The sequence below is a fragment of the Miscanthus floridulus genome, chromosome 15 (assembly GCF_019320115.1).
Source record: "Miscanthus floridulus cultivar M001 chromosome 15, ASM1932011v1, whole genome shotgun sequence".
Taxonomy (NCBI): domain Eukaryota; kingdom Viridiplantae; phylum Streptophyta; class Magnoliopsida; order Poales; family Poaceae; genus Miscanthus; species Miscanthus floridulus.
In genome coordinates this window covers 66,762,111-66,786,194 of record NC_089594.1, presented here as the reverse complement: position 1 = coordinate 66,786,194, position 24,084 = coordinate 66,762,111, and the positions used below count along the sequence as shown (strand labels likewise).

General features: G+C 46.0%; 1 protein-coding gene across 1 annotated transcript; it reads right to left on the bottom strand.

The window, feature by feature from the left end:
- Positions 1-11,183: 11,183 nt before the first annotated feature.
- LOC136509590 (uncharacterized) lies at positions 11,184-23,584 on the bottom strand. Its single transcript, XM_066504343.1, has 23 exons — positions 23,281-23,584; positions 22,400-22,479; positions 22,228-22,314; positions 22,098-22,148; positions 21,889-22,006; positions 21,748-21,804; positions 21,398-21,462; positions 21,156-21,239; positions 20,780-20,830; positions 20,635-20,697; positions 20,498-20,544; positions 20,006-20,075; positions 19,864-19,926; positions 19,482-19,571; positions 13,185-13,223; positions 12,948-13,097; positions 12,792-12,869; positions 12,628-12,713; positions 12,284-12,332; positions 12,095-12,175; positions 11,920-12,013; positions 11,606-11,702; positions 11,184-11,500 (listed from the first exon to the last, which is right to left on the bottom strand). Exons 1-22 carry the CDS (start codon positions 23,447-23,449, stop codon positions 11,626-11,628), a joined length of 1,749 nt encoding a protein of 582 aa, XP_066360440.1. The 5' UTR covers positions 23,450-23,584; the 3' UTR covers positions 11,184-11,500; positions 11,606-11,625.
- Positions 23,585-24,084: the final 500 nt, after the last annotated feature.

Sequence of the window (24,084 nt, the reverse complement as noted above, 5' to 3'; positions counted from 1 at the left end):
TGTGGAGCTGAGGAAACATATTAAGGGTGTTGATACACCATTTTAGTGATCTCTACTTGCATAGTGCTTAGTGATTCATTAGGTGATTAGCGTAGGTACTTTGAGAAGTGCTTAGATTGATTAGACCACCGCTTATGCGCTTGCTCTAGGTTTAGGTCTAGTGTTTAGTGAGGTTTGCAAACCTCTTACCACTCGGTGCTTGCGTGCACCATTATTGTACATCGAGGGGCTTGTAGTCTTGCGAGATCACACCAACCCCGTTTGTGGTGTGGTCGCCACCATGTATCAGAGGGAATAAGGCCCGCAGTGTTTTGACCAGAAGCTTGATAGTGAAGACGGCGGGGAGCATCCGGAGAGGTTTACTGAAAGGCACATTAGAGACCCACTTGCGCGTGGGAAAGGCCAAGGCTATCCATGGAGTTACCTGACTAGGGCTTGGCCCTTGCGAGGGATTCCTTGCGAGGGACTCCAACGAGGACTAGGGGGAAGCTTGCGTGCTTCTCGATACCTTGGTAAAAATACCAGAGTCGTCGATGGGAGTTTGCATATCTCTACCTTGCTCTTTAGCTTCCGCATTTACATTGATTGTATTACTCCTTTTGCAGTAGAGATAGCAACACATTAGCTAAACCGTAGTTGCACATTTAGATAGTTTATCTTTTGCATAGGTTTTGCTAAGGTTAGAAAAAGAGGCCATAGTTTAGAGTTAGAGTTTTAAGTTGCCTAATTCACCCCCCCCCCTCTTAGGCGTCATGGTCCCTACATCGTTATATCGCTTAGAGTTCTAAACGAATTTTTATTGAACAAAAATGCTATAGAACGCATAGATGAAACTTTAATAAAGTTTGTAGTATAAACTTCATAGGTGATGATGAAATGCCTACGATCGCTAAAGGAATTCACTAGCTAGCATGGTTGGTAGCTTGGAAATCAAAGTTGATGCAAATTCGAGCGAGACTTAACCAAATTTCTTAAGTTAGAAAATGGTGTGACGAGGCTAAGTTTGGGAATTTTTATATGAGAATCGGGTTCGGTAGTGGTATGGTCTTAGGGCTTGTTTTAGTGGCCTAACATGCCATCTCAAGTGTTAAATAGTTGGTTTAGCAATTGAAGCATTGAGATGGGTTTTTGGGACGCTTTAAAAAGCATGCAAGACACGTTTCCGAACAGTTGCTACGTCTGGCCGCGGTCACTGTGACTTGGCCGGTGTTGCCGCAAGAAACGCGCAACGCCGCCCAGGCCGCACCACCGTTGCGGCACCCTGGCACGCGACTCTGTACACGCGCATGCTGAGGCCTAGTGAGCCTAGCCACTTTGCTCACCACCACTGTCACATCTGCCAGAGCCACTCTGCTCGCCATCGTCGTCGTGTCGAGCTGTGCCCCCGTTCACGCTGTGCTTCGACCGCCACTCTCACGGTCACTACTGCTGCTGACCATTCATGCTGCACATGCATGGGTTTGTGCCCTACCTTCGCCATCATGTCCACGCCCAATGTGACTCCACGCTCTGAGCCTAAATCAGAATCGCGCCCACACCACCATATGCCAGCCCATCCCGTCCACTATGCACGTAGGGTCGAACCGCCGTCGTCTTGTGAGTCAAGCCATTGTGGTTGCATGTCGTCATGCCAGTCTCATACACGCACATAGAGCCATCACCCGTTGCACTGCCGTCCTCCCCCAATTAGTGACTACGCCATGCCACGCTCCCCATCATGTCGCCTTGAATGGCGTCGCGCCGTCCGGCCAAGCCACGCCAAGGCCAAACCGTAGAGCTGGCCCCATCCTTTGTAATTGCGCACGTCTAGAGGTTGATTTGGAGTCTAGCTTCACACCAAGCTTGCCACTGCTGCTGTCGTAGAGCATATGTCTTCAAATTAAGTTTTCCCCCACCTCTGGTCACCATAGGACCGAAGCTAAGTCGTCCCTCAAATTGGCATTGCATAGTCCACCTCCTTCTAATTACCGTGGCACCCAACTAGCCATGTTAGTTAGCCCGCAATTGGAGTCATCACGGTGAGCTTCCATCCTCCTGTGAGGTAATGCGAGGCATTTTCCTCGTGGCGGTCCGCCATGGCCATCAAGGCAGGTGCTCAGCCAAGGCATCGCTCCGTGCTCTGTTGTTTTATTGAGGCAGTGCTTTTGTGTCATATTAGCTTGGTTGCCTCACCCGTGTAGCAGTTTCGTCGGTGGAGTAGGCAGGTCACCGGGGACACCGTTGCCGCGCTTGTGGTGAACTGGAGCACTCTTACGCATGTGGTCAACCACCTTACCGAGCCTCATGACCGCATCCAGTCTACCCTGCATGTCTTTGGTGAGGCCCTCCTGCTCCTAGGGTATGTGGTTGAGCCAGTTGGGGTCTAGGTCATCCAGGACACGTTCGCTGCCACCGGCGAACTAGATTGGATGTTGTTCCCATGGCCAGCACGGTTGGGTGTAGTAGCAGTTCCAATAGGGCTTGTATCTTGTTGCCCGTAGTCTATAGATGGATAAAGGGTAGCAGTACAGGCATTGGGCTAGGTGATTTTGCTAGCGCCAGTGTTGCCATGGCCAGCCCCTGCCGCAGCGCATGGCCACATCTACGCGCTGCACCATTTGTAGTGTTTGATACCTCGATCGGTTGTGCTTCGCTCATAGAGTGCTAGGGAGGTGATGGTTGAGGCCGAGGAGGTCCGTGCTCGCCGACGTTAGGCTAGAGGGGCTGTGGCCTCTGTTAAGTTCTGGCCAAGGACATTGAAATGTGAATTCGAAGCAAGCCAGGAGGGTTAGTGAGAGCATCAGTGAGAGAGGGAAAAAGTAGAAAGGACTGCGGGTCCATTTGATTGAAAGCCAAGGGCTCTTTTGCATAAACGTTGGTGCGCGCGGGTCTTCCCTTCATGGGCCGAGCCGCATTGGGCCGCACCGGTGCGTCGCGTGCACGCGCGCGCGTTGCGCTAGAGTGGGCCGAGCCACTTGCGTTTTGGGCTACGCGGGGTAGATTTAGTTTTTTATTTTCCAGTGAATTAGTAAAGGTTTATTCAATTTAGTTTTGAACTGATCTTTGTAAAATTATAGTAAATTATGTAGGTGCCCAAAAAATAGTGAAACAAAATTTGTTAGGTTCATAAAAATGCTATCTATCTATTGGTGTAGTTAGTTTACAGTTAGCTATGATAATGATAGGTTCATAAATTCAATGTAGAAAGCTTAGTATTATTTAGCTCAATATTTGTAGGAATTTTTGTGGCAAATTGATGATAGCTTTGGTCATGAAATTTTCATAGTAGGTTCATTAGATTATTATGTACTTACTGTAATTTTTATAGCCCTAGAGTAGGTAGATAAATAGAATAGCTAGTACTCCTTGTTTTATCATATATAGAGTAAATCAGTATTAAGAGTAAGAATACCTTTAGTTGCTAAGTTAATATATGTCATGCTTCATATTTGTTAGGGGTAACAGTAGGTAACTTAGCACGTAGGACTAGCTTCGTAGCTTGATGGATGTATTCGTATTTTAAGAGTTGCTATTGTCATATTACTAAGTATTGCATCATCATTTCATGCATGTAGATTATGAGTTGGTAGAGTTCATGCCTACGGACGAACAGGACTATGAGAAGATTGTTGAGGAGTACGAGGAGGAGGTCCTCATATAGGAGGGAGCCCTAGAGCCATTCGTTGCTGACTTTGTTGACCCACCGCCTGCCCAAGGCAAGCCTCGGTGCATAACCCCTATTTTTGAATGATTACTGAATATATATATATATATGATGTGCATTTACGTTATAGGTATTTTATGAAAACTAAATACATAGATATACTTACCTATGAGTCCTACTAGTATAGGTCGAGTAGCTGCTATGCTCAGGGTGTCGGTAGCGTGAGTAACCTGCCGTTATTCATAATAGGTGAAAATTATGATTACTTATGATAAAATGGTGGAAAGGAAAATGGAGACCGGGTAGGGATATAGTTTGGGTATTGGTGGGTGTAAGAGGTTGTGTCCTACGGCCAACAGGACATAGCTTGGTTATATGTTTTCCCCATCTGTCTTGGTTAAGGACCGGCCGTTGCATAAGTCTCTGGACAAGTCATAGATTTATTATCCCGAGCACATACTTGGGTATGGGCATAGGGAAGACTTGTTGCTCTCTTGTTATGGGTTCCAGCTCTTTTTGGACTGACTGATTGGAGGCGGAGATGGTGGAGATCCTTGCACCACACTAAGTCTGGGACTTAGGAGCGGGAGCTTGGAGTCCAAGTTTGGACGAGGACCTGAACCCCATGACAGGAGTGTGATGGGTTGGTCCTGCTTGTGCCTAGGGTTCAAGCGAGGCATGTGTTTTCAGGGTACCCAGCTAGGGACATTGATTCGTGAATCGTTAGGCAATCCAGTATGGCTTGTCTACGGTTTAGCACCGTAGTAAGAACTGAAAGATGGAAGGTGGTGAAATGGAACTGATTGCTCAACTCTTGCTTGAAAGTAGAATATGTGCTGACATAGAATGTCTAGATAATAAATTAATCATGGCTGCTAAGAATAACATAAATAAGGACTCACTCTTAGTATTGCTTTCTGCAAAAAGGAAACCAGCAAATCATAAAGCTTTGCATATTCCTTGGAGTTGGGAAACTACTCCCTTTAATCGGATAAGTCTTGCGAGTACATTATGTACTCAGGGTTTATTTACCCCTGTTGCAGGTAATGCTTGAGGAGTAGCCGTTGTGTGAAGGATTCTTCTGGTGGGCACAGACGGATCCTTGTTCGTTTCCTCTAGATGTGTATTTTCATTCCACTGTTTAATATTCCACACTCTGAATTTAGAACTGTAATAATATATTTCTAAGAACTCTGGATGTATGAAATGGATTAAGTATTGTAACTCATTCTTATTATTGGATCCTTGGAGGAAAATATGGACCTTTCGAGCTTTCTCTTGGGGTGTGTCCGACGGAACCCGCCCATTGTAGCTTGCTTTCAGGGTGCTTAGTGTCTGATGGAAGACGAGCACCTCCGTAAGTGCGTTATTTTGGGCAGTTCTGCCACAGACATGTACTTCTCTAAATAAACTATATACAACATTCCAAGTCATCCAGTCAATAAGACCATGGCAGAGTGCTTTGCTCACTCTTACTGGAACTTGTTGAGTGATGTAATATATGCAGAGATAGTCTTGCTCACTAGAAAAGAGGTGTTTTGGGTTGTGATGCCAACACCTCATGGTACCTTTACTGTGGATACAAAAGTGTTTTCGTTCTAAAATGGATTGAGAACAATGTGGTGGTGAGATCAAAGCAAGACTAGTAGCACAAGGGGTTTACGCAAAGCCCATGCATTGATTTTCAATGCAAATTATTCTCCATAGTAAGTTATAAATTTCTGATACTATCTTTTGATTGGCAGTACAAAAGCATATATCTTTTAGTTGATAATTGATAGATGTAGTAATTGCATATATTTATATGATCACATGATTTGGTGTATTTGTGAAGTTTCCAGGAAGGAGTTCACATACTCAACTCTCATACATAAAATCGCAACAATATTGTGTATTACTTTAGTCAATATATGGCTTAAAGCAGTTAAGTCGAATTTGGTACAATTGACTTTGTGTGTATTCCTTAAACTGAGGGATACGAGATTGATTACACGTGGTGTTCATTTTGAAGTCCTTAATTAGATTTCATAGTGTTATATGATAGTCAATAATCTTGACATCATTAGTGATGAACACATGTTAATAGCACGTTGTAATCTAAAGATGGAGTTTGAGATGGAAGATACGGACGAAACTAAAATTCCATTTTGTGTTTATGATCCAAGCATCTTCTCTCAGAACTTTGTACAAAACCTATCTATATTCAGATCATATTGAGTGATTCAATATGAAAGTATCCTATGGTTGTTCTACCACATGATAGAGGAAGATTGTTTTATGCTATAGCGACTGAGATGAGTTATTGGGATATGTGGTCTATTATCTCTGTGCTATTTATGCACTAATAAATCTTGCAAAAGTTTCTGGCCAATATTATTTTTTGCAATGATTTGCTATCTAGTAGCAGCGCTACTCCTACCAAATGTTGGTGGGTTGAAGTTAAGAATATCTTTTGATATCTTAAATAGCACATGTGGTCTTGGTGTAATCCATGATCTGATTATGTGGATATAATGATTCTGGTTATCTATAAGATCACTAAATTTCAGATCATTGAAATAGGCTTTACATGAATATGGAAAGACCATTTTGTTCTTTAAATAGAAATTTAATGGTCAATTCCATTAATCATTCTGACATTGTATTGTACAAGGCTTCACATGAATGTGTATAGCTCGACAGAATGATATATCACATACTAAAGTTATGCGGTGTTGATTCTATGAACCAATGGTAATTATCTATAAAGGTAATGCAACTTGTGTTGTGTAGATGGAGACAAGTTATACTTAATGCAATATTTTGCACTAAGATGGTTCTATTTCATAGGTGATATGGGCATATGAACATTTGCAAACTAAGTCCTATGATAATCTTGCGGAGATATTCACAGAATCTACCATACTCCACATTTCTTATATGTTGAGTGCATTGGTATGAATTTACTTCGAGGTTTGCTAGTATCAGGGGGAGAGTCTCTCTGATTAATAAGTTGTTGCAAACATTATATTGCACTCTTTTCTTTATATGAGTTTTCCCTTGGGGTTTCTCATATAAAGTTTTTAATGATGCAATATCAACACAAGATTATGTCATATCATCCATTTTTTCTCACAGGGGTTTTTTATGGATGATATTGGAACGTAAAATGTATTGTACTCTTTTCTTTACGTGAGTTTTCCTTTTTGAGGTTTCTCATATAAAGTGTTTGATGAGGCAATGTCAACACAATGGTATATGCTATATCATCTATTTTTTCCCACCAAGTTTTTTTAAGATGATATTTGACGCATATTAACCATATGGTCAAGGTGTTTTTAGACTAAGGCTTTAGGTTTAACTCAAGGGGTTTAATAACATTGGTGATTGTATATCATGGTGTTTCTTCTTATTTTTCCCACTGGATTTTAAGGAGTTTTGCCTGATATACCAGTATTACTTTGGTTTTTCCCACAGGGTTTTCCAAAGATTCATAGAGATGCATAATAGATGAACAGTAAAGACTACAAGGAGCTAATTGATTAAGGGGGTGTTGCGAATTATTATTTAGTGCTCAATTAGGAATTATTCCAAGTGGTGTCTTTTCACCCCCTCTCTCTTTCATCTTGTAACCGTCCACATGGGCCCTGTGTATATATGTACACACTGTTCATTAGAAATATAACGAAGACTCATTTGCATCACTCGATCTCTCTCGTTCTCTATTTTCTAACAGGGAGCAGCCAGGGGCTAGGAGCGTCCACGCAAGTATTGGGCTGGGAAAAAGAAAGGATGTGAGTTGGGTCTGGCAGCCAGGTATTAGCCTTTATTGTTAGTGGTGGTAGAGGGGCTCATGCCCCCCGGTCCACACCCCACAATGTGTTGGATCAGGCCAGTCTAAACAATGTCAATGTGGATCCGAAAGCTACGACATTCTATTAGGCATGGATAAGGACGGTCGCACATGATTAGCGCGTTATGAGAGCTCGCGCCATATGATTTGTCAGGGTTTATTGACGTTGTACCTCCGTCACGATATATAGAAAAAAAAAAAAAAAAAAAAAGACGCCAGCTCATACGTACGCCAAGTTAAAAGTTGACGAATGAATCAAGGTGTATACATAGAAAGAGAAAGTGATATGACCGCAATTTCTTTTTCGATCTCAGTTGCTTCCCACTATCCGTCGTTCGAGGTTTGGTCGAGTCGGCCACAGTCGTCCGTCATCCACAACTGCGCCTTGTGCGCCTGATCACGGCCATTAGTGTATAAATTCATACTTGTGAGTTGCTCGAGCCGATTCCTGCACGTGTGCATACTAAATCTTGATATAAAGAGTTTAGCAGTTAGTTATCCAAACTAGTACACATGTACATGAGAGTATCACTTGACACCTACATATGCCTGAACAACAACTACATTTGATAATTTTCAGATGGACAAATCTTTCAAGCCTGTTGATGCGTCAATCTGTTCGATTTATTTCTTCTGAAAACTCTTAATACTGAATCACACGACACACCTTCAGCCTGTTCGTTTGGCTGTAGCTTGTCGTAAACGATCGTAAATTTCCAGCCGTAACAGTATTTTTCTCTCACACAAACCAGCCAGCAGTATTTCTTCACGAATCAGCAACGATACGAACCAGCCAACCGAACAAACTGAAGTTACGTCTGTTTCCATAACTTCGATAATCGTGCAGAAATCGCCTAATGACCTGGATGAGCTCGTCGGGAGCCTCACTACTGCACGGCTCCCTGACAAAGAATGCATGCCCCTGCCATAGTGCCATGTGAACATGAGGGGCTCGACGGCCTTCAGTTTAAACTTAGATGAGCAAACACGATGAAAAGATGAAATGAAGACCCCAAGTAATAATCAAGAAAGTAAAGCCTTCAAAGCTCGGACAAATAGTGGAATTAATTGAGCTTGTTGTAGAGCTCTGTGTACCGTAGTCTTTCCAATAAATCAAATATCATGATAATTGAAACCCGAATGAAAATGTCTGCTGAAAATACAAAAAAAGCATACTCACAGGAGTCAGGAAGGTCCCGTCAGTACCTCTCTGATGATATTTCAGTGAGAACACTTGGATCGGAATTCGAGTGTTCCATCAATGAAATTTTCACCGAAGGAACGGTGATTGCACTAGAGTTTTGCACTAGTGTATTTTTTTTTAGAGTTCTCAAAAGGCTTTGTTTCACAGTCCGGTGAATGCACAGGAAGGTAATGTTTCAGTTGCCGATACCATAAGTATTGGTTTGTCACAGAGACCTTTCTCTATTTTTCACTTGGCAGCCTTTCATCAGGGATTGCATAGTTGCATGCATAAACTTGGAGGTGCATTTGTTTAGATTGAAGTGGACAATATATTGTTTAACATTAGTTCACGGTTTGATTAGTTGGACCATCTATTGAACTAGATTCTAATTTACATAAGTTTTGTCCTTAATTAAAACCGCATCACAACTTAATGATAGAATCTTTATTTTGTAGGAAAGGACCAAAGGTTCAAAGACCTATCATGGTTGTTTTTATTCTTTGTTTCGACATTTTTATATAAATAAAAAAATACAGACACAAAAATCAGAACAAAACGCTGGGACGAGTGTGTAAGGTGTCTTACTTCCACTCTTTACTAGTCTGTTCTTTGATTCGTTGTGACTCATTTAATTTGAAGCTAAAAAAACATTTACAATATATTGTACCACTCATGTCGTGTCCTGACTAGTGGAACCCGACCCCATAAACGTCACGACTTGACGCGCACATTCTAGCTAACCTTGTTGTTACTCATCTACAGCCCCGTTCGCTTCGGTGAAGCTGAAATATTGTTCTGACTGATTTGTTATGAGAGAAAAATACTGTTCCGGTTGAAAAAACAAGCCAAAAAATATGAATTATAAGACAAGCGAACAGGGCCCTAGTTTGAAGCTACAAAACCTTCACTAGTATTTTACCACTCGTCGTGTCCCAGCTAGTAACCTACTTGATAGCTCGGTTGGTAGCTTCCGATTGTGGGAAGCTCTAGGTCGTGAGTTCGACTCCCCACCTCCGCATGCGCAAGTTTGCGCATTGTAAAAAATTTTACTCGTCTATCACACGCCAAATCACAGGTCTAATGTCCGATCCAGTCTCACGTGGTCTGCGATGCCGTTGGGTTAAGAAAAGATTCAAGGGTTTTCTCGACCTACGAGAGAAGGTCTTCTTCCTAAGCACAATGCTCACGATACACTCATACCCCCGTGGGTCAAGTTTTTTTTTTACCTAACCTTTCGTCTTTCTTAACCTCACAAACATACTCCCTCCGTCCCATTGAGTTTGTCGCTCGGGAAGCGGGATTGTGAGAGGGGCACGGTTTTCCAACGACAAACTCAATGGGACGGAGGGAGTATATAGACAAGTAACACTCAAAATGCAAGAGACAACTCTTGCAATTTTTAAATATTCACATATAGATAAGGAAGAAGTCCAACTTTTGCCCGAGTTTGTGTTTGGATACAAACCCTAAACCATAATGATTTATCACAGTCGAACTATCAAATAATAATTAAACCTTGGGCACCTTTGTAAGGTGGATTTCTATTTTTAAAATAAAAGAAATAATGAAAAGCTAGATTACTTTCTAAAATTTCATTTAAAATTTATCAACATAAATACATAATGCCCTATTTTTCAAAACAAAAAATCTATCTATTTTGTTCAGTTTCAGTTACTTATATTTTATTTGTTCCTATTCCTAGTGTTTAATTTAACCATCGATTTAAGCCATACTATATTCAAGATTTATCAAATCATCGATTTGAACTATAAGATACCTCGGATTGACCAACAGAATTCACATCACAAAAGACTAAATAAAAAAAAAAGATGACACAAACCTCGCCGGTGTCATGCTCCACCACGTGTAGATCATATTTAGACATTGTAACTAGTATGGCATCCCTAGCCCTCCGAAAGATATTTTTGTTAATTTGATTCCAACATATTTTCTGCTCCATTTGGAGTGGATTCTCTTGGCCAATCTCGTTTAATTTAGCACAAAATAATAATTTAAATATCTAGCAAGCCAATCTGCGAGCAATGAAACACTGGAATAAGCACAACAAACAAATAGCTCAAAATCGTGTACCAATATACACATTATATCTTTAGAAAAAAAAGTGATATTAGCTTCATTTTTTTCTTATTTAAATAAATTAGTTATGGATTTTTATTGCCTTAGCTTTTCCCTTCCCCAGACAGCCAGACCCCACTCATGTGGGAACCTCCGAGACTGGGTCTTCACCCTTTTGAAGGACGGGCCTAGTGCAAGCGGTAGAGTCTTACCGCTACGGTCTCCTCACATTACATAGGCAAGGGTAAGGCTTGTCATTAACACTCTTCCCCAGACCCCACACAGAGTAAGAACTCTCTGCACTAGTATGCTCTTTTTTTTTAGAAAATAAAGCTGTTATTGTCAGAAAATACAAAGTCAAATTTGTCCAGTGTTATAGTTCAATGGTCAAAGATTTCTGATTTTAAAGTTGCATGGCCAAAAACAAACTCGATCTTCTCTCAAACTTTTACCTTGCACAGAATCACTGACTGCTGTTAATCTCAATTGGAATCGCGGGACCGGAGCACTGACTGCTGTTAAGCTCAATTGGAGTGGCAAGGATGGGAGGACAAGTGCATAACAGTCAACAAAACCATGACGTTCGACCCCATACACTGTAAGATCATTAGCTACGCCAATCATGTGGTCTCTACAGCAAAAAAAAAAGAAAAACTCTTCTTCAGGCTCAGATTGATTTCCGGTACATCTAATGTGTACAAGAAACAACTTGGGCCTCTGCAGCAAAGGGCGAAATGCTTCTCACGCCGAGGGAGATCCCTATCTGCAAAAGAAACAATAGTTCCATTCATAAACCGAATGTCCAGAAACATTAGTCACATACACTAAGAAAATGCCTTAGGAATAACAAAGTTTCAGAACGCTTTACGTGACATTAGTACTCTGACGTTAGTCAGAAGCTCCAACGTAGCCATTGGAGGTATTCGAAATTGTTCCCAGTTGTTTAGTGGCCGCCATTATTAGACCTGCATAGTTCCAAAACAAATAATATCAGTCCTGCACAACAAAATTTAGACAGCAGGTAAAAACTAAAAAGAACTCAGACACTAGTACATGTCACCAAAGAAACTTTGTAATGCAAATTCTACTAGACCAGTTGTAACTTGTCAGGGGTCTAAATATTTCAAAACTTTTTATTTCGATTTTGCGAGTTATTTTTTCAATAATAGAAAAGGTTTTCACCTGTAAAAGGAGGTGAAGGTCTTCGAGGCCTTGATTTGAACTCTGGGTGGAACTGAACACCTACATAGAAGGGATGATCTTGTAGCTCCACAATCTGCTCATAGGTGCAAGCAGGTTCAGGCTTTTGAAAAAGAAATTCATGACCCAAGAATAGCATAGGCTATTTGCTTAGTACCTCCATCCGCTTTCGACTTTCGTCACAACCAACAAAATGAAGACCAGCACTTTCAAGCATGGGAACAAAAGAGGGATTGACCTATAATAAATAAAAAAAGAACAAGTAATCAGTTCCAAGCATATGATTACAATGCACATAAAAACTAATAACTAACAGGATGTTTAGTAACAAAAATTGATGACAAACCTCGTATCTATGACGATGACGCTCATCTACATGTGGAGGACTTCCATACCTAAAGTTTCAATCAATAGTCCAAGTGAGAATATGCAATATATTTTTATACAGGGCAAATGTTAAAGATGATCTATACCAGGGCCTTGCACCAAATCTCAACTAAACAGAAGTCACATTCAAGAATGTGATAGGAAAAATATATTCACTACCAAGTAAGGAAAGCTCTAGATAACACAACTACATTAGGAATTTATCAGTGTGGATGAAAATGGATCGAGTTTCCAAACAAGCTAAATTCAGTAATGCCAAAGAAAATAGTATGATATTGACCAAGAAAGAATCAAGGCCCATACAGTTTTGATGTAAGACAATCAGGTTTGCTGAAGAATGTTCTCCTGCAGCCTAACCTCATCGTGTTTCCCATATGTGTTTTTGAAACCTGAACAGTTCATTGTCAAGGAATTAGATCAAACTTTCCAAAGTCAGCTCTTCCATAAACATAACAGAAAAGAAGTACCTCAGGCATGTACATAACAACATGATTTGGTGTATCCTTGTTAAACTCTTCACTGTCTGCATCTACTAGGCCCAGGACCTAGAAAAGCATAATAATAAAAGTAAGAATCTATATGGATAGTTTTTAAGTAAAAGAAAACAATGGAAGCATACACACATGTCTGGACATCTCAATCACTGATATCTGCATGCCCAAGCAAATACCAAGGTATGGAACTTTATTCTCACGAGCATATTTTGCAGCCAATATCATCCCTGAGATTCCACGATCCCCAAATCCTCCAGGTATCAAAATGCATGATGAACCCTACAATTTTAAGATTTTATTAATATTAACTTTCAAAATTGACTTTGCATATTTAAAATAGTAAAGAAATGCAATTCGCATACTCACTTTAAGAGTTTCCCAGGCTTCAGCATGGGCATCTGGTGCCTATTGAAAAAATTGTCATCAAGGGATGCAGTAACACATACAAAGAAAGGACAGGAACCATAATAGGAGGAAACTGAGTGTAGGTACAAATGTGAAACTGAAAGTAGAAAAACCTTGATACAGAAAACTTGAGCTAAGAAAGATACAAATGCTATGGGGTACTGAGATACTTATTGTTAGTCGCTGAATTCTCACTCTTGGTAGTAGGAGAATTCTTACTCTCATCGAGAGAGGATGACACTAGGAGTTGGGGCAATTTTCTTGTCTATTTCTCACACAAGCTCACACAAATGCCATGCCAACCCAAGGGGTTGGGGTTACATATTTATAGGCTGCTAGCCAGCCAAGCATATGCCAAGATGCTAGTCTAAGATGCTAGTCTAAGATGCTAATATGCTGTCCTAGCTAAGATGTTGTCCTCTAGTCTAAGATGCTGTCCTCTAAGATGCTGTCCTCTAGTCTAAGATGCTGTCCTAAAAACAGAAAAACAGCCACAAGGACCATGACCATGTGAGCATCATAGCCCCACAAAGACCAGCCACACATGAGACTTATCCATCATTCTCCCCCTAAGTCTTGTGCGTCGTCTTGTGGGAGAGTTGAACCATCCCGGTCCTGGAGCAGAGCTCAAGGAACTTGATCCTCCCAAGGGGCTTGGTGAGCAGGTCCGCAAGCTGGTCCTTGGTGTTGATGTAGCTCGCCTTGATGCTCCCTTCCTCCAAACAGCTTCGGATGAAGTGGTACCTCACCCGGATGTGCTTGCTGCGTTCGTGGAACACGGGGTTCTTTGCCAGGGCCAAAGCGGACTTGCTGTCCACCCTGAGCTCCACCGCTCTAGTGTCTCTGCCGAGGAGATCACCAAGCAGTCGAGCGAGCCAGAGCGCCTGAGTCGAAGCGGTGGAGGCCGCTATGTACTCGGCCTCGCAGCTGGACAGGGCCACCACCTGCTGCTTGACCGACTGCCAGCTAACGAGGCACTTGCCGAGGAAGAAGAGGATCCCGCTCGTGCTCTTGCTGGTGTCGATGTCGCCGGCGTGGTCGCTGTCGCTGTACCCGACGAAGTGTGCCGCCCCAGGGCACCTCGGGTAGTAGAGGCCGTGGTCGAGAGTCCCCGCAACGTAGCGGATGATCCTCTTCACAGCCTGCTGGTGCTCCGTCGTCGGTCGCTGCATGAACCGACTAACGTAGCCGACGGAGAATGCCAAGTCCGGCCGTGTGTGGGCGAGGTAGCGAAGGCTCCCCACAAGACGCCGGTACTGCGTAGCGTCCACCTCCTCCGTCGTGCTGTCGCGGCTCAGCTTCAGCCTCTCCTCCATCGGAGTGAGAGCTGGGTTGCAGTCGGTGAGCCCAGCTAGCTCAACGACGCGCTTGGCGTAGGCGGTCTGTCGAAGCGTGATCCCAGAGTCATCCTGGTGTACCTCGATTCCCAGGTAGAAGGAGAGAGGCCCCAGGTCACTCATCTGGAAGGTGGCCTTCATCTCTTCCTTGAATGCCGCCACCTCCGCATCCTTGGTGCCGGTGATCACCAAGTCGTCGACGTAGACACCCACCAACAGGGCATTACCTCCATTGCCCCGTCGGTAGATGGCCGCCTCGTGCGGGCTTTGCTCGAAGCCCATCCCCTTTAGCGTGGAATCCAGCTTGGCATTCCACGCCCTCGGTGCCTGCCGCAAGCCATAGAGGGCCTTGCGCAGGCGGAGCACCTTGCCCTCCTTGCCGGGGATCGCAAATCCCGGCGGCTGGTGCACGTAGACCTCCTCCTTCAAGTCGCCGTTAAGGAATGCCGACTTGACGTCCATGTGATGAACACGCCAGCCCTCCTGGGCAGCTAGCGCAAGGAGGAGTCGCACGGACTCCATCCGTGCCACGGGAGCAAAGGCGTCGTCGAAGTCGACCCCCTCCTGCTGCACGAAACCTCGTGCCACCAAGCGAGCCTTGTGCTTGACGATGGCACCGGCTTCATCCCTCTTCAGCTTGTACACCCACTTAAGGGTGATCGCGCGATGACCACGAGGAAGGTCAGCAAGCTCCCAGGTGCGGTTCTTCTCAACCGCATCCATCTCCAACTGCATCGCGGCGCGCCATGCCGCGTGTCTCTCGGCCTCTGCGAACGACCGAGGCTCGCCGTCGTCACACGCAAGGTGCAACTGCGCCTCCAGGTCCTCCAGGTCATGAGGCACCAGTCCCGGCACCAACTGGTCGCCGAGAAGGTTCTCCATCGTACGGTACCGCAACGGCTCGCCGTCGTGGTACGCGTCGATGCGCTCCTCGTCGTGAGAGAGCGGAGTAGCGAGCTCAACCGGGCTATGCTCGACACGAGCTGGTGTTGGAGTAGACGTGCCCGGAGAGGTGCCTGTCGGTGCTGGAGTGCGTGGCGTTGCCGGCTGTGGTGAAGCCGGCGAAGAACTCATCGCAGCCGAGGTCCTGGCTGGAGAGCATGGAGCTGTCGGAGTAGCAGGCGCCGGGGTCGGTGGAGGCTCGGGGACTGGGGTAGACGCGCTCGCCGAAGAAGAGCTGCCTACTCCCCCAGCTCCCTCGAAGTGGACGTACTCGACAGTGAAGTCGTCGTAAGTCGGAGCCGAGCCATCGTCCACCGCCTTGTCCCACGCCCATCCTCGCCCTTCGTCGAACACAACGTCACGCGCCGTGCGCACACGCTGTGTCTTCGGGTCGAGGATGCGGTAGGCCTTCGAGCCCTCCGCGTAGCCGATGAACACTCCCGGAGTGCTCCTGTCGTCGAGCTTGCTGATGTGGCCAAGCTCCTTGGCGAACGCGAGGCAGCCGAAGACCCGCAAGTGGGAGACCGCCGGCTTGCGCCCATGCCAAGCCTCGTACGGCGTCCTGCCGTCGAGCGCCTTGGTAGGCGAGCGGTTGAGGATGTAGACGGCCGTCACCACCGCCTCTCCCCAGAAGACAGCCGGCATCCCCCTCTGCTTGAGGAGGGCCCGAGCCATCCCCACAACCGTCTGGTTGCGCCGCTCGACGACGCCGTTCTGCTGCGGGCTGTACGGCGCGGAGTAGTGGCGCTGAATGCCCTCGTCAGCGCAGTACGACGCGAATTCAGCCGCCGTGAATTCGCCGCCGTTGTCGGTGCGCAGCACGCGCAGCTTGCGGCCGCACTCCGCCTCCGCAGAAGCCTGCGCGCGTCTGATGGCGTCCGCAGCCTCTCCCTTGCTGCCGAGGACCATCACCCACATGTAGCGAGAGAGGTCGTCGACGAGCAGCAGGAAGTAGCGTCGTCCTCCCGGTGTGGCCGGTGTCACCGGGCCACACAAGTCCCCGTGCACGAGCTCGAGCCTCTCCTTGGCTCGAAAGCTCGCCTGCTGGGGAAAGGGGAGTCGCCTCTGCTTCGTCAACACGCAGACGTCGCAGAGCTGCTCCACATGGTCGAGGCACGGCAGGCCTCGCACCATCTCCGTGGCACTGAGCCGCTTCAGGGCCTCAAAGTGAAGGTGCCCGAAACGCTCGTGCCACTGCCACGCCTCGTCGTCCCGACGAGCAGCGAGACAGAGGGGTTGTGCCACCTGCACGTTAAGGACGTAGAGTCGATTTGCGCTTCTGGATACCTTGGCAAGAAGGCGACGACGACGATCCCAAATCCTCATGACTCCGTCCTCAACCACCACGCGCGAACCGTTCTCATCCAGCTGTCCCAAGCTGATGATGGAGTTCCTCAACGCGGGGATGTAGTAGACTCCGGTGAGCAGCCTGTGCTCACCAGACACGGCGGTGAAGATGATGGAGCCGACGCCCTTGATCTCCACGCCGGAGGCATCCCCAAACTTGACGGAGCCTCGGACGCTAGAGTCAAGCTCGGTGAAGAACTCCCGTCGACCGGTCATGTGATGGGTGGCGCCGGTGTCGAGGCACCACCCGTCAGTCTTGTCGTTGCCGGAGCTGTCGCCGAGGAGGGCGTGTGCTTTTGGCTCGTCAAGGTGGAGGAGAGCCGCTGCGGCCGGTGCCGCTGGAGGTAGCTCGATGCTGGCATGTGCCATGAACAGAGCCGGCTCCTCCTCCGCCTGTGCGACGTGGGCCTGGCCGCGTCGTGGCTGTCGACAGTCCTTGGCCCAATGGCCAAGCTGGCCGCAGTTGCGGCAGGCGTCGTCTCGTGCCGGCTTGTGCCTGCCGGCGGCGCCGCCCTGGGCGCCTCCGCGGGCATCACCCTCGGCACGTCCTCGCGCCCCGGCCTGGGCGTCTCTGCGCGCCTTACGTGGCTTGCCACGCTTGCGGCCGCCTGTCGCGGAAGAAGGCTCCCCCTTCCTCCGGTCACCCTGGCTGGCAAGCCACTGCTCCCGAGTGAGAAGGAGCTTCCCGCCAGTGGTGATGGGCCCTGAGAGGGACTATGGCTCATCACTATCGACGACCTTGAGGCGACCTATCGCCTCCTCGATCGACATCGTGGAGAGATCCAGCAGCGACTCGATCGAGCGAGCCATCTGCTTATACTTCTCGGGGACGCAGCGGAAGAGCTTTTCGACAGCTCTCTCCTCGCCGTAGGTGTCGTCGCCGAACTGCACCATCTTCTGCAACAGAGTGTTGAGACGGAGAGCAAAGTCATCAACGTCCTCACCTGGCTTGAAAGCCAGGTTCTCCCACTCCTTGCGAAGTGCCTGCAGTGTGGACTTGCGGGCGCGGTCGCTGCCGATGCGTGCCGCAGCGATGGCGTCCCAAGCCTCCTTGGCAGTCCGCTTGCTGGTAAGCGAGAACAGCATCTCGGGCGGGACTGCAGCGATGAGAGCATCCAGCGCCCGTCGATCTAGGTCGTAGTCGACGTCGCCGTACCGGACTGCCTCCCACATGTGCCGCACCTGGAGCTTTACCCTCATCACCGCAGCCCACTCGACGTAGTTGGTCTTGGTGAGGGTAGGCCACCCACCGCCGGGACCGACGTCCCTGACAACAGCCTGGAGCCCGTGGTAACCACGGTACCGATCCGGGGAGAGAGAGCCACGCTGCCTGTGAAGGCCGCGCTCTCCATCGACCCGTCGGTACCGATCCGGGGAGAGAGAGCCACGCTGCCTGTGAAGGCCGCGCTCTCCATCGACCCGTCCGCCACCGTTGCCGTGCGCGCCTCCTCCAGGAGCGCCGCCGTCGTGCGCGCCTCCTCCAAGAGCGCCACCGGCGCGTCCGCGCCTGTCTGGGCTGCCGCCGCGCTCGTGGGCGTGCGCGGCTGCCCCAGGAGCGCCACCGCCGTGCGCGCCTCCTCCAGGAGCGCCGCCAGCGCGTCCGCGCCTGTCTGGGCTGCCGCCACGCTCGTGGACGTGCGCGGCTGTCCACTGCGCCGCCCGCGCTCGCGCTGCCTCCCTCTTTAGCAGCTCGAGGTCCGCGTCGGCGGTGTCGTCAGCGGAAATGGAGCTGCCGATGCTGCCGCGCAGAGCCTCGACCTCCGCCGCCGCCGCACGCGCTGCATTCGCCGCCGCCGCTGCTTCCGCCTCCGCTCTGGCTGCTGCCAGCTCCGCCGCTGCTAGCCTCGACGCCCTTGCCGCCGCTGCAGCGGTCTCTGCCGCCGCTCGCTCGCGTTCCTCTGCCGCGGCAAGTTCGGCCTCCTGCCGACGCCGCGTGCTCGAGGCGACCGAGCGCTGAGACTGCCCTGCGGACATGACGCGCTACCGGGGGGCTGCTGCGTGGGGAGAGGGCTGCTTCAGACGAGCTGGGAGAGGAGTGAACAGGAGCGGCCGGAGGAGCTGCTGCTGCCAACAGCTGGGGCTGTTGTGGGGCTGGGAGAGAAGATGAGCAAGAGATGCTCAGGCTACAGGATAATACGGCTCTGATACCAGTTGTTAGTCGCTGAATTCTCACTCTTGGTAGTAGGAGAATTCTTACTCTCATCGAGAGAGGATGACACTAGGAGTTGGGGCAATTTTCTTGTCTATTTCTCACACAAGCTCACACAAATGCCATGCCAACCCAAGGGGTTGGGGTTACATATTTATAGGCTGCTAGCCAGCCAAGCATATGCCAAGATGCTAGTCTAAGATGCTAGTCTAAGATGCTAATATGCTGTCCTAACTAAGATGCTGTCCTCTAGTCTAAGATGCTGTCCTCTAAGATGCTGTCCTCTAGTCTAAGATGCTGTCCTAAAAACAGAAAAACAGCCACAAGGACCATGACCATGTGAGCATCATAGCCCCACAAAGACCAGCCACACATGAGACTTATCCATCACTTATCAGAACCCCCGAAAAAATTGAACAACTGAAACATTGTGGTGCTATTACTGCAGTTTTCGAATATTCGAACACATGGCTAGTGGCTTACTGTTTTTGCAGTTGCATCTTCAAGGTCCGAAGCTGCAATCCACTGGATAGATGGCTTTAACGAACAGGCAACACTGGCATGTAAGAGAGCCTGGAATAAATTAAGATATGCACAAACGAATTAGAAAAAACATTTTTCATGTATAGTACATGAACCCAAATTGCATCCACAGTAAAAACACATTGTGGCAGCTCAAAACCTTAGTTATTTAACAATTATTAGAGAACAATTGTCTATACTCTAGGAAACCATGAAACTGTAACTATAATAATTATTTCACCACATAAAATATATAACTTAAATTTTGTGCTTGCAGACTAATTATCACAATTGGCAAACTACTTAACCTCGCCACTGATATGTAAGGATCATCTGTACCAACCTTCACCACTGATAGGTAAGAATCTGTCAGATTAGTATACTTCCCAACCAAAGCAACTTTAACCTGCATAATAATGATATTCGTTCAGACTTATTCTGCACCAAAGAAAGAACCGACAATCAAATACTATTACAACACTAACAGAGTTCTTGAGGTTGTCATACGACTCAGCCATATCTGTCCAATCTCGTAACTCAGGTGGTCCAGCAGATCTATAAAATAAAATCCAAGATGATATCGCTCCAAGATAATAGTAACCACAAGACCATAACACAATACATAAAAACAGGGTATGCCATTGCAATAAATACAATGTAATCATCTCAATCAATCACACCAAACAAGTCTGAGCAAGCCTTTCAACATTAATTAGGATGATTTCAAACATAGTAAAAAAAATTTGGAAGTTTAAACCAATCATCTGCCAATATTGATAATATATGGTTTCTCAACAGTATATGAATCACTGCTTAAAAACAACTGTCTATGGGTAGTGCTAGGTAGTTGGCATAACTGGTGCCAAGCACTTCTAAAAACACTGTTATGGGTAAATTACAAAACATTCCATGTGCAGACCATCCTAATACTCTACATGCATTGATAAACACTGATTTTCAGTAATTGTCTGACTCACCTAGCAAGGTTTAGTTGTTTGATTACAGCTTCATGAGCCTTTTGGTTCTGCAAAACAGTACTTGTCAAAATTAGCAACACTAAATGCAATACATATATAGACTCAAGGCTAAGGTTTTAGTGAACGTTGCAACTCACTCTAAGAATAAGTGGGACATGCCATAAATTTGGAACATCATGGATGTTAAGTATGTTCTCGACCTACAGCAAGTAAGACAGAATGTGAGTCAAGAAACACTGAATAAATGGCATTTTTCCAGATTTATTTAATCATGAAACATACCGGGACATGGCAAAATTGAGAAAGCTTTTCTTTAACAGATCCTATTAGTGGCTGAAAGAACAGATAAACATAGCTCTGATTAGAAAGGAACGCTTAAATACAAATTGGACAAGAGAAGAAAACGATTTTACAACAACAAACATATCAACAGAAAAGGTACAGGTACTAAGCCAAGGCAGATTAAAATGAGCTAATGACTGCTTGGAACAAAATTGATTACAGAAAATGAAAAACAAATTCAACAGCAGACTTGTTGTCACAAATATCCAATACATGGGAAAGATTTTCAGAAATCTATATAATGATGAAGGAAAATAAGGCATATTCTAAAGAATCGGCTATTAGTTATAAACTTTTTTTTACGTCTTTGCATTACCTGTGCTGACCGGCATGCTAGAAGATCAGGAGTCAGACCCAAGGCTCTCAGTTCTCGTACACTGTGTTGTGTTGGTTTAGTTTTCTACAAAAAAGGGAAACAAGAACGTCAGATTCCTAGTACCAGTAACTATGTCATGATAAGACTTGAAAAGTGCATGCAATGAGATTGTTTCCCTCATTTCAGAATAGAAGAAGCGGTAAGCAGAATTAATCATCATCGCTAAAGGAATAATTGTTTACCTGCTCACCAACTACACCCAATACTGGAACAAGGCTAACGTGTATGAGGCAGAAATTCTCCTTGCCTAGAACACGCATATCAGAGTACGAGTCATATTCATGACAGTCACTAACAAGAAAGATGTTTTTACTTCCAAGAAATGTAAAATATGTGAATGCTACATTAACATAAAAGAAATGGCAGTGCAGAGAGTGTACCCTAATCTATGGGTCCAACTGTTCCCAAAGAAATAGATAGAAAAAATAGACCATGAGAAACAATACAAGTCTCATAAGAGTGTAAATTGTAACACCAAAACATATCGCAGCAACCATAAAATGTGGAATTGAAATGGACAACCCAGCTATACCAAGAGAAAAGGATAATTGACGCAAAGCTTCAATGAATGGCATTGACTCAATATCACCTGAAATAAGAGCAAAATCAATTTATCTGCTACATTAATAATAATTACAGAAGTGTGAAATCGTAAGATGTCATAAAACCCTACCTACAGTGCCTCCCAATTCAATAACACAAACATCAGCTGGACGAGTCTGCCCATCCACAGGAACTGAAGACACGGACTGGATCCACTGTTTTATTTCATCCGTGACATGAGGAACAACCTGGATATTCGAAACCAAAGGTGTTTCAGATTTTGCCATATGGGCAGTCCATACAATGCAACTCGAGCAATAAGTGCCACAGAAGAATTACCTGTACAGTCTTTCCAAGATAATCACCCCTTCTCTCCTTCTCAATGACAGACTGAAACAAGCAGAAACTATAGGTTTACAATCTCAAATGAGAAAAAGACAAGCATTCCCTTGAGGCAGAATATACTCACCTGGTATATCTTTCCGGTGGTAATGTTGTTATCCCTCGTCAGGGTAACATCTATGAAACGCTCATAATTCCCCAAATCCAAGTCAACCTACAGATACCGCATGTTAGATAGATACCACCGAGACTGCAAATTCAAAGAACGTGTATTAAATGCAAGTATTAGGGAGCTGTACCTCTCCACCATCATCAAGAACAAACACCTCACCATGCTCAAAGGGGGACATTGTGCCAGCATCTGTGTTCAAGTATGGATCTACAAAAACAAGAGACCAAAGTAGTAAGACAAATGCCAGACCAAAGCCCCTCCAAACGATTTAACATCCACATCCATAAGCAAAACATTTTGTACTGTAAAATCACAAAAAAAAAAATAACCCTCTGATTTAGCCTTTTTTGTGATAGCAAGAGATCCTAAAGGTGCCTCCACTTTAGACAGAATTCTTTAAAAAGCTCATCACAGAAAGCCATTCAGGAGTTTAAAAGCATAGGTACAGACGTACAGTGCACCATGCCAATAAAACGACAATCGAAGGCCACGCCACAGCACTAAAAGGGCCAACAGCAACCTTCACAGTGGAACGAAAAGTTTACCTAAAAAAGCTCAACAAAGGGACTGGTACTAGTGAGACAGCAACAAGCCTTCAAAACCTGACAACGAGCACGCACGGGCTTATCAATTCATGATGTACCAACAATTTTAATTTTCATTTCACTAGAAGCCAAGGTGACAAGTAACTGGAAACCCAAACAAGGTAATCTTTGACTACTACTCATCATTGCCCCCAAATTCCACCAAGCCGCAGTAAAGAATTGCGATTGAGTACTGACCACTGAGACTCCAAGCAGAACCCAACAAACTGCCGCTTTTGCCGCCCAATTACCTAATCCGGAAAAGATTAAGATTAAACCCTAGCAGAATCACGGAAGCCGGTCGCATTCATCACTCCAATATAACACACTCCTATCTAGCGCCGACCACCCCCGCCCAAAACGGCTCTAGGGTTCTAAGGGTCACCAGTAGGGGAACACCTCGCAAAAGCCGCGGAGCGCATACCGATCTTGATGCAGGTGACGCGAAGCCCGCAGGCCTTGAGGACGACGCCGATGCTGCTGGCGGTGACGCCCTTGCCGAGGCCGCTGACGACGCCGCCGGTGATCAGCACGTACTTGGTCGGGGCACGACCCTCCTCTTCCGCCGGCGCCGGCGGCGAAGCCGAAGACATGGCCGCGCGCGGGAGGCCGGAGAAGGGGAGGGGATGTGCCGAGGTGGGAAGGGGGAAGAAGAAGGCAAACTGTAGCAGCAAGCGCTCGCCCCGTGTATCTGTTTGCTAGCGGCCCGGATTTTTCGGTGCCGCTGTTTGGATCCTGGGCCTAGGGTTTGGACCGATTAGCTGGGTGGCTCTGGGTGTTCGATTTTTGGCCGCTCCTTAAATTTATGTTATATTGAATATTTACATACTAATAAAAAATATTAAATATAGATTAATTATAAAATTAATTATATAAATGGAGGTTAATTTATGAAATAAATTTTTTAAACCTAATTAATCTATCATTATCACATATTTACTGTAGCACCACGCTGACAAATTATGGACTAATTAGGTTTAAAAGATTTTTCTTGTAAATTAGTCGCAAATTGTGTAATTAGTTTTATAATTAGTCTATATTTAATACTTTATGCATGTGTCAAATATTCGATGTGATAAAAATTTTAGGAGCTCCTAGATATGGACCTGTTGGACATGGGCCTGGGATTTGGAGCTCTTGGGCCTGACTGTTTGATGCTGGAAAAAAACTTTTGGGGCCAGTTTAGAACGTGAGCACGAAAGTCAAACTTGATTTTTTTTCATGAACA